General features: G+C 41.1%; 2 protein-coding genes across 3 annotated transcripts in view; one reads left to right on the forward strand and one right to left on the reverse strand.

Moving 5' to 3' along the window:
* LOC136691168 (membrane-spanning 4-domains subfamily A member 4A-like) overlaps positions 1-15,241 on the reverse strand; it is a 94,681-nt gene that overhangs the window by 58,980 nt on the left and 20,460 nt on the right. The gene's annotated exons all lie outside the window — the stretch shown is intronic.
* LOC136690733 (uncharacterized) lies at positions 3,694-15,154 on the forward strand. 2 transcript variants are annotated; one of them, XM_066662692.1, is made up of 3 exons: positions 3,719-3,808; positions 8,164-13,465; positions 14,649-15,154. In XM_066662692.1, the coding sequence occupies exon 2, from the start codon at positions 8,280-8,282 to the stop codon at positions 9,216-9,218; it is 939 nt and encodes a 312-aa protein (XP_066518789.1). In that variant the 5' UTR covers positions 3,719-3,808; positions 8,164-8,279; the 3' UTR covers positions 9,219-13,465; positions 14,649-15,154. The 2 variants fall into 2 exon arrangements, 1 of the variants encoding a protein (XP_066518789.1); XR_010801772.1 differs by lacking the exons at positions 8,164-13,465; positions 14,649-15,154 and adding an exon at positions 4,873-5,313 and having other exon boundaries at positions 3,694-3,808.

Genomic DNA, 15,241 nt, shown 5'->3' on the forward strand with positions numbered 1-15,241 from the left:
GTACGTAGAAAACTGGGAGGATGCGACCGCTTCTTGTGTCTGTTCGAGTAAGTCCATCAGCACATCATTATGTACACACACGTACAACCACACACACACACACACACACACACACACACACACATTGCATATAATAACGGCCTGGTAAATGGAAAATTAATCATAGTCACACATTTATTGTACACTCAAAAAGGGCACAAGTGCAGGGAGGAAGTAAGTGAACAAGCAGCTTTTGGCCCAAAAGAACTTTATCCACCCTCCTACACCTCACAAGGAGCATGACTCAAACATGCATTTCACCACAAAATAGACCAAGAGGAGACTCAAAGCATGATGGGAGCTGCCTTCATCTCTCCCATGAGTCCAGGCCTCTTTTCTACATCATTGTCTCCTCATCAGTCACGCACACCCATGCACCCCACAATGACCAGCCTGTGTTGCACTAGTACTAGTGTATCAGACACAGCAGTGGCTGGTGGAGTTTTGACACCCCTCATTGCCACAGCAGGGATGATAACAGTGCTGAGTTTAGGGTTGAGGTTAGAGTTAGTGTTAGAGTTTTAAGCTCTGGGTTGTGATGTACATTTCACTCTTTAGTCACACAATGACTGTCAGTAGAGGTGTGTGTGGGATGGTTCTGGTGATAAAGTTGTCAGTGAATGGAATTTCACAAAGCATGTGTAATCCTCAGGGCATGTGCAATATATATCATTTTTCATATTAAACTATTCTCTTTGATTTCTTAATGTGGATACAGAAAAGATTTGCAAAAACTCCTGACTGACCAAAAGCCGCCATCCAAATGTTAGAAAAACAATTTATTTACAATAAAATTACAATGTTATCATCAATTTAAGACTGTTACTGTCCTGTGTTACTGTATATTTGACACTGATGAGACATGTTTAATTTTCTCCACAGGAGAAGTAGAGCAACAAACTTGCAAGATGTTCTCCCCTAACCATTCCTCAGAACCCACAGATCTAGTTCAAAGTACTAGGTTTTGCCATTACAGATAATGCCTGTAAAGCCTGAAACAGGGAGTTGAACTCAGACGTTTAGGGAAGAGTTCAGGATGACTTATAAATGCATATAAAGCTGTAACCCAGTAGTTACAGGCATGCTAAGAGGTACTCTGGTCAAGGGTTTGGTTGGTGTCCTGGATTTTGAGGTGAGTGAAAGGGTTTAGTAAGTCCACAGAGTGGTTCTAGACTGGTCATTTGAGTCCTCAAAGTTGCTGCAGTGATAAAGCGTAGTGGTTGCACAATGCGATAGGGTCAGAGTTGGTCTTAAGATGGCTAAGATGATAGCGACCCTGAAAGCCAAATATTACAGAGGGTCAGTATTAATGAGCTGGGATGTCCTTAGTTGGCAGGTATGCCATGATGGTGCCTTTCCAGTAACATAGAAGGAATTGAGAAGAAGTGGATGGGTGATCTAGAGGGATGACAGGTCAGGCAAATAAAAAGCCCCAAAAGAGGAGCTGATGGTCACACCCCAGGAACCGGGAGACAGAGAGAAGGCAGCTTGTTGCATGGGAGCCAACCCCGAAGTGCAGAGGAGCTCAAGACAAGGTAGAAAGTTGACTCAAGGACGGCAGAGATGCCTAGATGGGAAAAAGCAGGTGCCAGAGGAGAGGCAGCATTTCAGAGGGTTAATTTGAGGAATACATCCAGGAAAGGGGTGGCATCAATTTGCCTGGAATGCCAGGCAGGGGGCTGGGTCCAAGGCATTGCCTGAGGAATTTAGGGGCTAGGTGCAGTGAGGTCGCTAGAGAAGAGATATGTACAAATGTCCTCAGTGGCACAAGCTGGAAAGTTAGAGGCTGGAAGCACCATTGCTACCAAGAGAAGAGAATGAGACAAAGGCCCATATCAGTAACTGAGGACAGAGGGAGGGTTGAAAAGTAGAGGTTGGGAGTGGCATTGCCGGAATAGTGAGTGATTAGGCAGAAGCTTTGTGGTAGGAGAAAGCGCAAGCTTCAAGGCTAGAGCTGGGACCAGCATAGCTGTGGGCAGGAAGCAGCGAAACCACAAGGGGGAGGGGATAAACATGAAGATCTACATCAGGAGAGAGGGTGCGTTGTAAAGAAAGAAGTGGTTTGTCAGACAGCCGCTAAGGGAAGTTGATTAGGACGAAGGTCCACAAGAGCACCTGCAAAGAGAGCATGAGTTGGAGAGTGTGGCATGATCTCACTCTAGAATTCACTAAACCTGCACAAGAGATTTAACAATTAACTCTGACAACAAACAAGAAGCAAAAAGTAGTGTTTGTGTACGTTTGTAACTTAGGGGCAACATCTCAGATTGTGAGGAAATGCTGCACTCCTACTTGTTTGTTAGGAGCTTTTTCAAACAGTTAGTACTGTCCTGAATTTAGAATATGTTCCATCTACAGCAAAAATAAATATATCACCCACTGTTTTTGTTGGATTGTTTGTTTGTTTGTTTTAGTCTAGAGAAAACACAAGAAATAAAGACCACAAAGATTTGATTGTAAATGCAAAATTGAGAAAGTCAAGGAATACCAATTACCATCTTTGTCATGAGGAAAGCATACATAGCAGCATGGACTCAGATGTGTGCTCTGTGTAAATAGGGCAGCATTCAGCTGACATGTGTCAGCCCTAATCAACTTCCCCCCCTGTCTCCCCCTGGTGGCCAAAGAAGTAGGAGCCCAGATGTTACACCTTTGTCCTTTTTCAAATACAGCCACCCCCATTTTAGGGGCCTGCTCTATGGAGCATAACATGGTTCAGATTGAGTCACACTTAGAGCCTAAAGAGCTTAGTTTTCAATTAGATCCTATGATGAATATGCTAAAATGGCTAACAGTGGATAAAGGATTTTCCTCCTCTTTAAACAACACTGTGGGATCCTTTTGACACAAACAGATGGTTGGCTTCTGTGCTTGACGAAAGAAGAGAAATAAATCAACCATAACATTAAAACCACCTCTTGCTCTTCACTCATCAGCCCCTACGTTTACAGAGAACAGGCAACGGAGCAAAAACATCCAGCCGACAGCATCCTGTGTCACTGATGAAGGACTAGAATATGACCAACACACATTGTGCAGCGACCGATGAGCTACTGTCTCTGACTTTACATCTACAAAGTGGACCAACGAGGGAGGAGTGTCTCATAAAGTGGACAGTGAGTGGACACAGGGTTTAAAAAATCAAGCAGCAACACAGCAAATGATAAATTAGTGAAAATACAACAATATATTTGGTACCAGTATTTATAATCTATGTTTATTTATTTATTCAGAAAAATACATCATATCCAAACAATCCATACATTTAATGCAGTCAATTAAAGTTTTTCGTTAATACAATCTAAAGCATACCACCTGAAATGTAATGAAATACTGTGATGTTTCACAATGTGTGTGTGTGTGGGGGGGGGGGGGGTACTGTGGTAAAGTGATACTGATTTATATTACTCTCAGTTGTACAGTTGGCTTTTGACCTCACTGATGTCTTGAGGACTGTACATTGGAGGATTTCCCATTGGAGGATTTTCCATTGGAGGATATCGCATGGGAGGATTTCCCATTAGAGGATTTCCCATTAGAGGATTTCCCATTGGAGGATTTTCCATTGGAGGACAGCTCTGAGAGACACCGCTCACTGTGTGTGCCCACTGCAAAACACACACACACACACACTCTTCCTGCATTCCCAGATGAGAGAGAGTGAGTGTAGCCCCCCTGTGAAACCCACCCTTCTTTAAAGACAGCGCCAGAGAGCAGAAGTTTTACATAATCCTTCAGACAACTACACAACAACAGCGCTTCATCTCAGGTAAATCCCAAACCTGCTTTTCTCTTCTTCTCTTTTACACTTTGTTCTTATTTGAACACAGATGTATCTCCACGTTCCCGTCATTTCAGAGCAGCAGCTGCTGTTTACACTCTCTTAGTCTTTCACCAGAAATGGATCGATAGAAACGTTCAGAATTTACTGAAAACTAAACCCCGTGTCTTTAACTACCCTTCAGTTTTAACAGGGTTTAGTCCTTCTCTTCTGAAGCTGATTTCTTGCAGATGTTTTTGAGTGTTGTTCTCACAGCAGAGACATGTTCCTACCACACAACCACAGTGCTGATAACGATCTGTGGTTGTTTACATATAATGAGATTCTCTGTTATTTCTGTAACAATGATGACTCGGAAAAATCGGGTTAACTTATCTTTACAAGGTCTGATCTACACAGTTATATCAGAGTATAATTATCAGCTTCTTGTTCTGTGAGCCACAGGAAAATAATATAGATACATGTACACACGTAAAACTAATAATATTATAAATGTTTTGGTGTAAATATATTTGATGTTATTGTATACTAAAATTCATATTAGAAATATTTTATTATAAATATGTCAGGTGTTAAAAAAAATATAAATCATTATGATTTCCATTAAAACATTTTTAACAGCAGTATTTGCTACATTTGTCTAAAATGAATGAAAAGAAGGGATTCATTTATTATGAATGTAATAATGTTTTTATTTTTACGAAGCCCAGGAGGGGCCGTGGGTTAAAAATTTTTAGAGTGAAAGATTTACAATTCATGCACTCATTTTTGTTAATTTGACTGAACAAACTGCTAATTCATGTTCATGATTTCTCTATTTTGTGTGCACGTGTAATTAATTAATTCACTGGGGGCTCCATAGCAGCCAGCTGCTGTTTGCCAAAACTCTAATAGTGTGTATGCCCTGGTACTAATGACTGCAGTCACTGCACATGAAGTAAAATGACTTTAGATATCAGTCCAGTGTCATACTCTATACATACTAATTATAAAGTGAATGTATGCTTTCCAGTCTGTAGTTTCCTTATGTGTGTATGTGTTGTGTTTTACAGCCAATGTACACAGCAAGCAGTCCTCTGATTGAACACCCTCCAGAGTACACAGAGGCGGAATGCAGACTGAAAAACTGAGTCTGAAATGAATCAGTACCACTTTACTCTGGGTGTTTGTTTATAAGTATACATGATTCCTACATAACCATATGATCACTGACATGACTACAACTATAACACATCTGTAAACACATCTGTATAGTCAGCTTTAACAGTGAGGGACCTTTATAGAGCAATATGTATGTTTACCTCAGTGTTCATTAAATGCTCTATATGTATGAATGACTGTTGCTTATTCACCCTGCATTGTTGTTACATGTCCCATTTTAGTTCTGCACTTTAGTTCTGTGTGAGTTGTTTTATTTGACACCTTGGTCCTGGAGAAACATAGAATTGGAGTGGATTTAACAAAACAGTGCTACCAATGGATGGGCGTTAACTTACCGACTGTAAAATAAATGCCAGTCATAACGTTGAAATGCTCTGAATAGCTGAACTTATTTTTATTGAAGTATATTTCTATTATTTTTTAATTAGCATGACATTAATTATTGAAGCAAATTAATACAATTTAAAGTATACCACCTGAAATGTAATGAAATACTTTGATGTTTCACAATGTGTATGTGTGTTGGGGGGGGGGGGGGGGTACTGATTTATATGACTTTCAGTTGAACAGTAGGCTTTTTACCTCACTGATATCTTGAGGACTGTACATCGGAGGATTTCCCATTGGAGGATTTTCCATTGGAGGACAGCTCAGAGAGACACCGCTTGCTGTGTATGCCCACTGCAAAACACACACACACACACACACACATACACACACACACAGACACACACATTATGAAATCTACAACTTGGAGCTCAATTGCCCCCCAACTCTAAAACTTGATGCTCTTTGTCTGACAAACTCATACCCCTGCCAAGCTCACCCCACAACACCCCCCCCCCCCTTCAATATAGATAGAATATAGAAGCTTCTTATATTCATTTTTGATTACTAACAATACTTTGGAACCCTACAAAAGGTACCTGGGACAGTCCTAGGATTTATTTAAGGAAGCTGTAGCCTGAAGGTGAGGTGAGATGCTGAAGTACTGTTGTAAAGATCTTATGTCATTCAGCTTTTAGAGTATTTGCACTGTCCGAGGTGACCTTCAGCAGCTGCTACAGTGTGTCCCCCTATTGTATGTGTGATAGGGAATATAAAACTGTGTGTGTGTGTGTGTGTGTGTGTAGTCCACAATGGCTGAATCTTAAAGTAGCAGGATTAAAGGAGTGTCTAAATATTCTGTTGTGTCCACAGCGTGACCCCTCTGAGTTGTATCCTCCAGGGTTTGCAAACACAGTCACATTCACCTACAAACAAACAGAGAATGTGATTAATACTGCAGCAGAAACCAAACAAAACACTTGTGAAATGATGAATTTGATGCATAAATTAAACGTACAGTATTGATTTACAATGTAGAGGTTAGGTCTAGTAGTGTTAGGGTGATTCCTAGGGTTAGATTTAGGGGTTGATTTAGGGTGAGGTTAGTGTTTGCATTAGTCTGTTGAGTTTAGTGTTAGGGTGAATCCTCTTGCTGATTTTAAATCCTCACATTTTTTTTCTTGTCTTCTTGCTCCTTGGAGCCGAGATAAAGCACAAAATTTCACCTTACAAAAAGTTGCTTCATGGGCCTGATATATCATCAGATCCCATCAGATATAATCATACACAGGATAAGATGTAAAATGTCCTATGCCAAACAATTATTATATATAAAATTTCTGTTGTTTGAATCCTACCTCCCAACACTAAGGTTTGTGTGGCAGTTTATGAACCCATCAGCATCCAGCTGCCCTTAACATCTACAGTTACTTATTGAGCCCACACTGAGTGAGTACCCAAACCACTCACTGTAGCTCTTCACAGGGGTCATTAGGTAGACACCTCCCCTTGTCTGTGTTTTCATAAATTAATCACATGACACTTCCAAAAGGCTCAAGAGTGAATTCTGGTGTCCCAGACCCACCCCACTCCAAGCCAGTTTTACAATTCTACCTTAACCTTACCCATCAACAATCATAAATCCACACTGGCCTCCCTGGTGACTAAGGCTGTACCTCACCCCACTGGCACTGTTAATGCATGAGCAGTGCCACCAGTTACATGTGAACTTTGTGTGCTACATCACCAAGCATCACAATAGAACCTCTACAGTAAATTTCCCCAAGTAATCTGCATTCTCCTTATACACAATCAGTGACTACTAAACCAGCTGTTTCCTTAGTTTCTGGCCCCTAAAACAAAACTGCACAAGCAGGGATGTAGCAGACTTGGCTACAAATCCCCTAACACATATTTTCACTGGTCTTACATGTGCCTGCCACCCACTCATCAATGCATTAAGCTCTAGGCATTTGCTGTCCAACAAACATGCTGAAACACTTAGCACCTGATTATGTCTCCATGTATATCGACCCTGTGACAAATTAACTTTACAAGTTGATAGATTATGCTTCAGTGAGCCAACCCCTTTATACAATCCACAACTAGGGCCTTTACCTACCCACTGTCCAAGATTGTGCAGTGTTGGAAGGACATTGCAAGTTGCTTCAAGCAAAAACTTAATATGACTTGCCTTCTTTGCCCACAACCCTTACCATTAAATCTTCCACATTTATAGATTCTCCCATCGAAGCCACTGGCCTTGTTTTGCCTTTGACGCTACTGTTGCGCACAGTGCCTCCTCTTTCTGCTTGCTAATAAAACATTTGTCTTCTCCCTGGTGATGTGGACTTACTAAAATCTTTTCATGCAACTCCCAAACATGCCCAAGGCTTGCTTTTCCACATTGGACATGGCCAATCACATCTCTTAGCTCTAATGATCTTCTGGCTACCTGCACGGCCACTTTCGGCTTTCACTTCCTTCCTGCTATTGGACTGGCAATTGGACTGCTGCTTTTACCACAATTTCAACTCCCCTGGCAAGCATGATCTATGAATGTTATTAGCAGCCTTCACCATTTCAGTTTTTAGTCCCACAACTTGCTCTGTATCATTTAGCGCTGCACTATACCATTTACATAATGGTAAATGGTAAATGGGGTTAAGTTTATCTGGAGCACCAGAAAGACAGTGTGCTGTTGGTGGAGATCTGGCAACCCGTTTGGCTGTTTCTGTAACCGTTTGGAAGCTGTTTTGATCGCTCGGGTTTTCCTGTTTACTCGTTTCTATTGTTATTTCTATATTTATATCTGTTTTTATAACCTACTAACCATCCATAGATCTATTTTTTAGATTGTCTTCGCAGGAATATTCATTACAGAGGCACTAAAACTGCCACCGGACCCTGGAGTAACGTTCTTGGTGTAAGTTACTAAAATTCACTAAAAGCGGTAAGTACCTACAATTCCATGGCTACTACTGGCTGTTTTGCCTGCTCAGAGTGTGGCATGTTTAGTTTAACGCCCTTTTCCACCTCTAGCGATAAATATAGTGGTTGTATTTGTAGTAAGTGTCAGCTAGTTAGCTCTCTGGTGGATAAAGTGGACCAGCTAGAAGTGCGCATCCGGAGCTTATTATTGTTGAGGGATAAACAGCGAGATTCAGTGTTAGCAACTCCGGGTGCCTTAGGGAGAGTTAGCACCCCCACGACTCCGGCGTTAGAGCCCTCACAGCGGGGTGAATGGGTGACGTCTCGGCGTCATAGCCGGAAAGCTAAGGCTGATGCTAACGCTGAGGCCAAAGCTAGCCCACCGGGACACCACGCTCCTCCGATTCGCGTGTCAAACAGGTTTGCCCCGCTCAGCGAAGCACCCGCTGAGGAGCCTGTTAAGAGTGCTCTGGTTATAGGAGACTCTATTGTTCGGCACGTGAAATTAGCTACTCCTTTAGGGGCGCCGGCAGTAACAGTTAGCTGTTTATCGGGAGCCAGAGCGCCGGATATTAGTGGCAACCTTAGACTGTTAGCTAATAGGAGATATTCGAGGGTAGTCATTCATGTAGGGGCCAATGATATTCGTCTGCGGCAGTCTGAGGTAACTAAGGGTAATATTACAGAGGTGATTAAACTGGCCCAGACGATGTCCGATGCCGTAATCTGCTCTGGCCCCATACCAATGCGGCGTGGCGACGAAGCTTACAGCAGACTTTGGGCGTTAAACTGCTGGATGTCCAAGTGGTGTTCCGAAAATCAAGTGGGCTTTATAGACAATTGGCTATGTTTTGAGGGCAAGCCTGGTCTTATAGGTAGGGATGGTATCCACCCCACGCGGGAGGGTGCTGCCTTACTTTCTTGCAGTATAGCACATAGTCTTTTAGTTAGTCAGCAGAGTAGTGTAGATAGCTGCTGACAATCCAGAGCCGGGACCAGGCCGCAGACAGACAGGCTAAACCGACCGTCTGCGAACTGTCTTGAGACGTCACCCAGGTTCAACTGTATTGAGACTGTGTCTTTCCCCCGAACTAAATGTAAAAGTAGAAAAACAAAATCAGCCTGTTTTAGCAACCTAATCAATATTAAATCATACACAACACCTAGCAGCAACACCTCAGAACTAAAATTTGGGTTACTCAACATAAGATCACTAAACTCAAAAGCACTCATCGTAAATGATATTATAAGTGATCATAAATTCAATGTTTTCTGTCTCACGGAAACGTGGGTTAAACCAAATGAATATTTAGCACTAAATGAAGCCACCCCCCTAGGCTATAATTATGCACATAGCCCAAGAATATCAGGCAAAGGAGGTGGAGTATGTGTAATTTACCAAAATACCCTAGAAATTAGTCTTAAACAATGTGACACCTTCTCTTCTTTTGAGGTTCTCTCCACTATTATTACAAATCCGGTCACAAAAAAGGACGCATTTTTATTATGCAACATTTACAGACCACCAGGGCCTTACTTAGAATTTCTGAAAGAATTCAGCGATTTTGCTACAAACCTAGCGGTGTGCAATCATAAAGTTATAATTGTAGGAGATTTCAATATCCATTTTGAGAAGGAAAGTGACCCACTAAAAAAGGCATTTACCTCAATCTTAGACTCTATTGGTATTACTCAAAATGTAACAGGGCCTACACACTACTGCAGCCACACTTTAGACTTAGTTCTGACACTAGGTCTTAACATTGACAAAATTAATATCTTACCGCAATCCTCAGCAATCTCCGATCATTACTTAATTTCATATGAGCTACGTTTTATCCATAATATATGTAAGAACCCTCGCTATTCTACAAGGCGTATAATAAAACCATCTACCGCCCTACAATTTATAGAAAACCTACCAGAACTATCGACCCCAGTTCCAACTCCATCAGACCCAATAGACCTAGATGTACTAACTGATTACCTAGAAAATACCTGTCGATCTACTTTAGAAAAGGTAGCACCACTTAAACATAAAAGTATAAGACAGAAAAAGCTCGCACCATGGTATAATGATAAGACCCATACTTTAAAACAAACATTACGAAAACTAGAGCGGAAATGGCGATCAACCAAGCTTGAAGTGTTCCATTCTGCCTGGAAGGACAGCCTTATAGAGTATAGAAATGCCCTCACTAAAGCTCGCTCAGCATATCTGGCCTCGCTGATCTCCCATAATAAAAATAATCCGAGAGCACTGTTTAGTGTGTTTTCTAGAATTACAAAAAATCAAGCAGGTTCTGAACAACTAATTCCAGCAACTCTCACCAGTAAAGATTTTATGGACTTTTTTAATAATAAAATTGAGAATATTAGACAACAAACTCTAGCCACAGGATCAAATCCATCCTGGCTGCCACCTGATGTGAATGAAATAAAACATAATATAACTGTAAAAGAAAGACTTGAAACCTTTTACCCACTCCCACAATTAGAACTAGAGAAGATTATCACCTCCGCAAACTGTACAACTTGCACACGATGCAATTCCCACAAAGTTGCTCAAAGAAGTACTACCAGCTATTATTGATCCTCTTTTAACTATAGTAAACTCATCGCTTAGTCTGGGCCATGTACCCAAAGCTTTTAAACTAGCAGTTATTAAACCTATGATCAAGAAACCAAATCTTGATGCTAGTACACTGTCTAATTACAGGCCTATTTCTAATTTGCCATTTCTGTCTAAGATCTTAGAAAAAGCTGTGGCCCAACAACTTAGTTCATATCTACATAAGAATCATATATATGAAAAATTCCAATCTGGATTCAGGCAACATCATAGTACAGAGACAGCTCTAGTCAAGATAACAAATGATCTTCTTCTTGCCTCTGATCAAGGCCACGTATCCCTGTTGGTGCTTCTTGACCTAAGCGCAGCCTTCGATACAATAGACCACAATATTCTCATAGAAAGGTTAGAAAACATCGTTGGAATCACAGGGACAGCCCTATTATGGTTCAAATCTTACTTAACGGAACGTTATCAATTCGTAAAAGTAAACAATCTAAATTCAAATTATTCTAAAGTAAGATTTGGAATTCCACAAGGCTCTATTTTAGGACCATTATTATTTACATTATACATGTTACCGCTAGGCACAGTTATAAGAAACCATGACATTAACTTTCACTGTTACGCAGACGACACACAATTGTATATTTCAGCCAAGCCCGATGACAAACACCGATTAAAGAAAATAGAGGACTGTGTAAAAGACGTGAAAGGCTGGATGTTGCGTAACTTCCTCCTTCTAAACAGCAACAAAACAGAGGTCCTGCTTTTGGGTCCAAAAGTGACAAGAAATAAATTATCAGACTTAATTTTAAATCTAGCTAACTTTCCAGTTAAACCTGGTTCAGCAGCAAAAAATCTTGGTGTCATAATTGACCCGGATTTATCATTTGATCAACACATAGGTAGTATCACTAGGACAGCTTTTTTACATCTTCGCAATATTGCTAAGATTAGAAATGCCTTATCCCTCCAGGATGCAGAAACATTAATACATGCCTTTATTACTTCAAGGCTTGACTACTGTAACGCACTACTGTCAGGATGCACCAGCAGCAATTTAAGAAAACTTCAACTAGTTCAAAATGCTGCAGCTAGGGTCCTCACTAAAACTAGAAAATTTGAACATATCAGCCCAGTTTTATCATCACTACATTGGCTGCCTGTTAAATTCCGCATTGACTACAAAATTTTGTTATTAACATATAAAGCTCTACATGGGCTTGCTCCTGAATATCTTCAAGATACAATTTCCTATTATGAGCCTCCACGTTTACTCAGATCACAGAATACTGGATTTTTAAATGTTCCCAGAATTCAGAAGGCCTCAGCTGGGGGAAGAGCCTTTTCTTATAAAGCCCCCCAACTCTGGAATGATCTTCCAGAAAATGTTCGGGACTCAGACACAGTCATAATCTTCAAATGTAGGCTAAAAACTCATTTGTTTAGTTTATCATTTGGTAGCTAATGCTCCCCCATAGATAAAGGCGGCAGATCCGGGGGGTCCATGGACACAGGGAATTATAGTAAACTGAGACGCTGGTGCTGTCGTCCCGCCGCTTCTCGCGATCACTCAGGTTTGTTGACGGTGGAGCGGAGGGATGCCAGTGTTTCAGGATGCTCCCGTGTCTGTGTGTCCTCCTGGTTCTCTCCTTTTAGTTAATGCTGTCATAGTCAGATCTGCCGGAGTCATTAGCCACACTCTGGAAATTTTCATATTTTCTACTTTACAAACACAAAACAGTTCAAAACTAATTCCATCCCTTTACATCTTTCCGAGTAAACGACTGCCCACCTGTCTGTCTGGACACTGATGGATGACTGTCGAGATCCTCCTCCACGCTTCAGACCAGCTGCCCACGCTCCAGCAACCACCAAGTGCCTTGAAACTGTCCCTACACTGAAGTTCTCATGGACTACTAACTATCATCACCAGTAGATTGACCAGAGGAGGATGGGTCACCCCTTGTGAGCCTTGGTTCCTCCCAAGGTTTCTTCCTCAGCTGGGGGAGTTTTTCCTTGCCACTGTCGCCCCTGGCTTGCTCACTTGAGGGTTTTACATTTGTTTTTACATTTCATGTCAAATCTTTGTCTTACTGGAATTCTGTGAAGCTGCTTTGTGACAACATCAGTTGTGAAAAGCGCTATATAAATAAATTTGATTTGATTTGATTTGATTTACATAGACTCTTCACTGTTCTCTCCAGTACAAGAAGCTGAGATCCGCTTTTCATTGGAAACCTCCAGTTCCACATTAAATGTTGCAGACACCAATTAAGGTGGAACTGCATATTACAAAGCATTGGCAGGCCAGGTATATAAAGTGTCTGTCCAGTGTGACACTATAACAGCAACTACTACTGTATGGTGTAATTCAGACTGGCCACTTTAAAACCCTGTCATGGAACCTGGATCCAATGTTCAGATTTGAAGATGTATTACATCTGTGTGTCTGCAATTACCATTTGTTTGTTGCAACTGCAGGCTTTACTGGCAAACACAGAGATGCAGATGGAGATGATAAACTGAACACCAGTGAACACCAGCAGAACTCCCAGGATCCCAATGTTCAAGACCTGAAAAACATCAACGTTTTATTATTCAACATTTTCCAGGAGCAACCACTCACTCCCTACTAGCAAAAACAAAATGTAATGGCCTTTATAAAAGTGATCATTTATAATTCCTAAGTTGTTTGTATGAAGTGCAGCTTACACAATATGAAGAATCAAACTTGACTGAACCAGTTTATGGGTCCCCTACATGGGGACAGTCAAGGGTTTAGAACAGGGTTTAGTTCAGAGTCTCTGCAATCAAGACCACTCTTTTTTTTTCTGCATAACGCTCTTTTATTGTAATTTGAAGAGTCACTGGAAAAATCAAACATTTGAAGATATCTACATTTTTCTATTAACCTACAGAGCTTATGAAAAAAAATTATGTTTTAGCTCTGGCTGACTAAATAGAACCCTGTTCCAAGTACCAGGGACCAGACCGTGTAGGGATTAAACATAAGGTGTAAACATTGTAGGGTGCTGACCTGCCATCTTGCATAAAACAGGTTTTTATAATAGCAAATGGTAATTAATGGATTATTACAAAGCAATATGATAAAAGAAAATTATACAACAGTGTTACAGTAGAGAAAGTGTTGCCCCCCCCCCCCCCCCCCCATCATCAAGAGACTCACAGTGATGCTCCCAAGACCAGGACGGGGAAGTGTTCAAAGACCAAGAGGGTGAAGGAGTGCATTTCCTTGAATTCTCTTGGTGTTAGAGCCTCCACTATCTCCTCTTTTTGCAATGTTACTCCTCCTAGGATGCAACAGAGGGTATATAATGCTGTACACTGAGCCGTGGTGAATAAAGTGTGGATAAACATAGCAGTGGGCTCTTCATGAAGTTCTTTGCACAAAATCACTCTCACATAAAGAGCTCTCACCAGTTCTATTCTTACCAGTTTCAATTTCAATTGGGAGAAAGCCAGAGTACCCGGAGGAAATCCACATGGACAAGGGGAGTACACACCAAACTCCTCACAGTCACCCGGAACAGGACTCTAACACCCAAACCCAGATCACTGGAGCTGTTTGGCAGTGACACTACCAGTGTACCAGTCACATTTAGTGATTAAACCTTTGCATGTGTCTGGTTATTCAAATGTTGTTAGGCCAAAAGGGGACAGCACATCATTGTTGAAAAAACACTACCATGAGTATATTAGGCACAGCATTATTTTTGCAGTATTGTGTAATCACTGGCCACTTCATTATAAATCCCTTGTGTCCCCACTGTAAAATCTTAGTAACATTGTGGTATTATTTTTTTTATGCAGGAGGAAATAAATGAAGTTGTGAGAACATGGAACTCTCATCAAATTAGACAAGAGCCAGGTCAAGGAATGCCCACAGGACGCCCAATTCTAATGTTCTGCATGCCGCATATGTTTGGTGCAGGGGAGGCCAACTCAAAGTTGTTCCTCCAGAAGAGGTAGATGTTTGCAGAGAGGAGTGTACTCCAAAGAGCCAGTAGCCATGTGATGAAACTGTCTTTGAGCTCTGTGCTGTTCTCATGGATGACAATGGCTGGGATACTCCTGTAGATGCATACCAAGCAGCAGAACTTTACACACTCCTTAGAAATTAAATACAACAGAATATGTAATGCTTCTCAACACCAGTCCTGGCTGTGCATATTCTCAACTATACCCTGCCCCAAAACACCTGACCCACACCATGAAGAATCTCATAACTTTCTAATGAACAGGGTCAAGATTGTGTGAAATGTGCAGGCCAGTGGGCCAAAAAGACAGTTTTTATTATTAAAAACTACTATAACAGTTAAAGTAAACTATTTTTGTGCTGACAATTTACGCATTTTTTGAAACCAATAAAAATACACATTTTACAACCATTAATTTATTGCTGT

This window comes from Hoplias malabaricus, chromosome 3 (assembly GCF_029633855.1).
Source record: "Hoplias malabaricus isolate fHopMal1 chromosome 3, fHopMal1.hap1, whole genome shotgun sequence".
In the NCBI taxonomy this organism is placed as follows: domain Eukaryota; kingdom Metazoa; phylum Chordata; class Actinopteri; order Characiformes; family Erythrinidae; genus Hoplias; species Hoplias malabaricus.

Excerpts from the sequence above, each read along its gene's own strand:
- LOC136690733 (XM_066662692.1), top strand. The coding sequence starts at position 8,280 with ATGGCTACTACTGGCTGTTTTGCCTGCTCAGAGTGTGGCATGTTTAGT.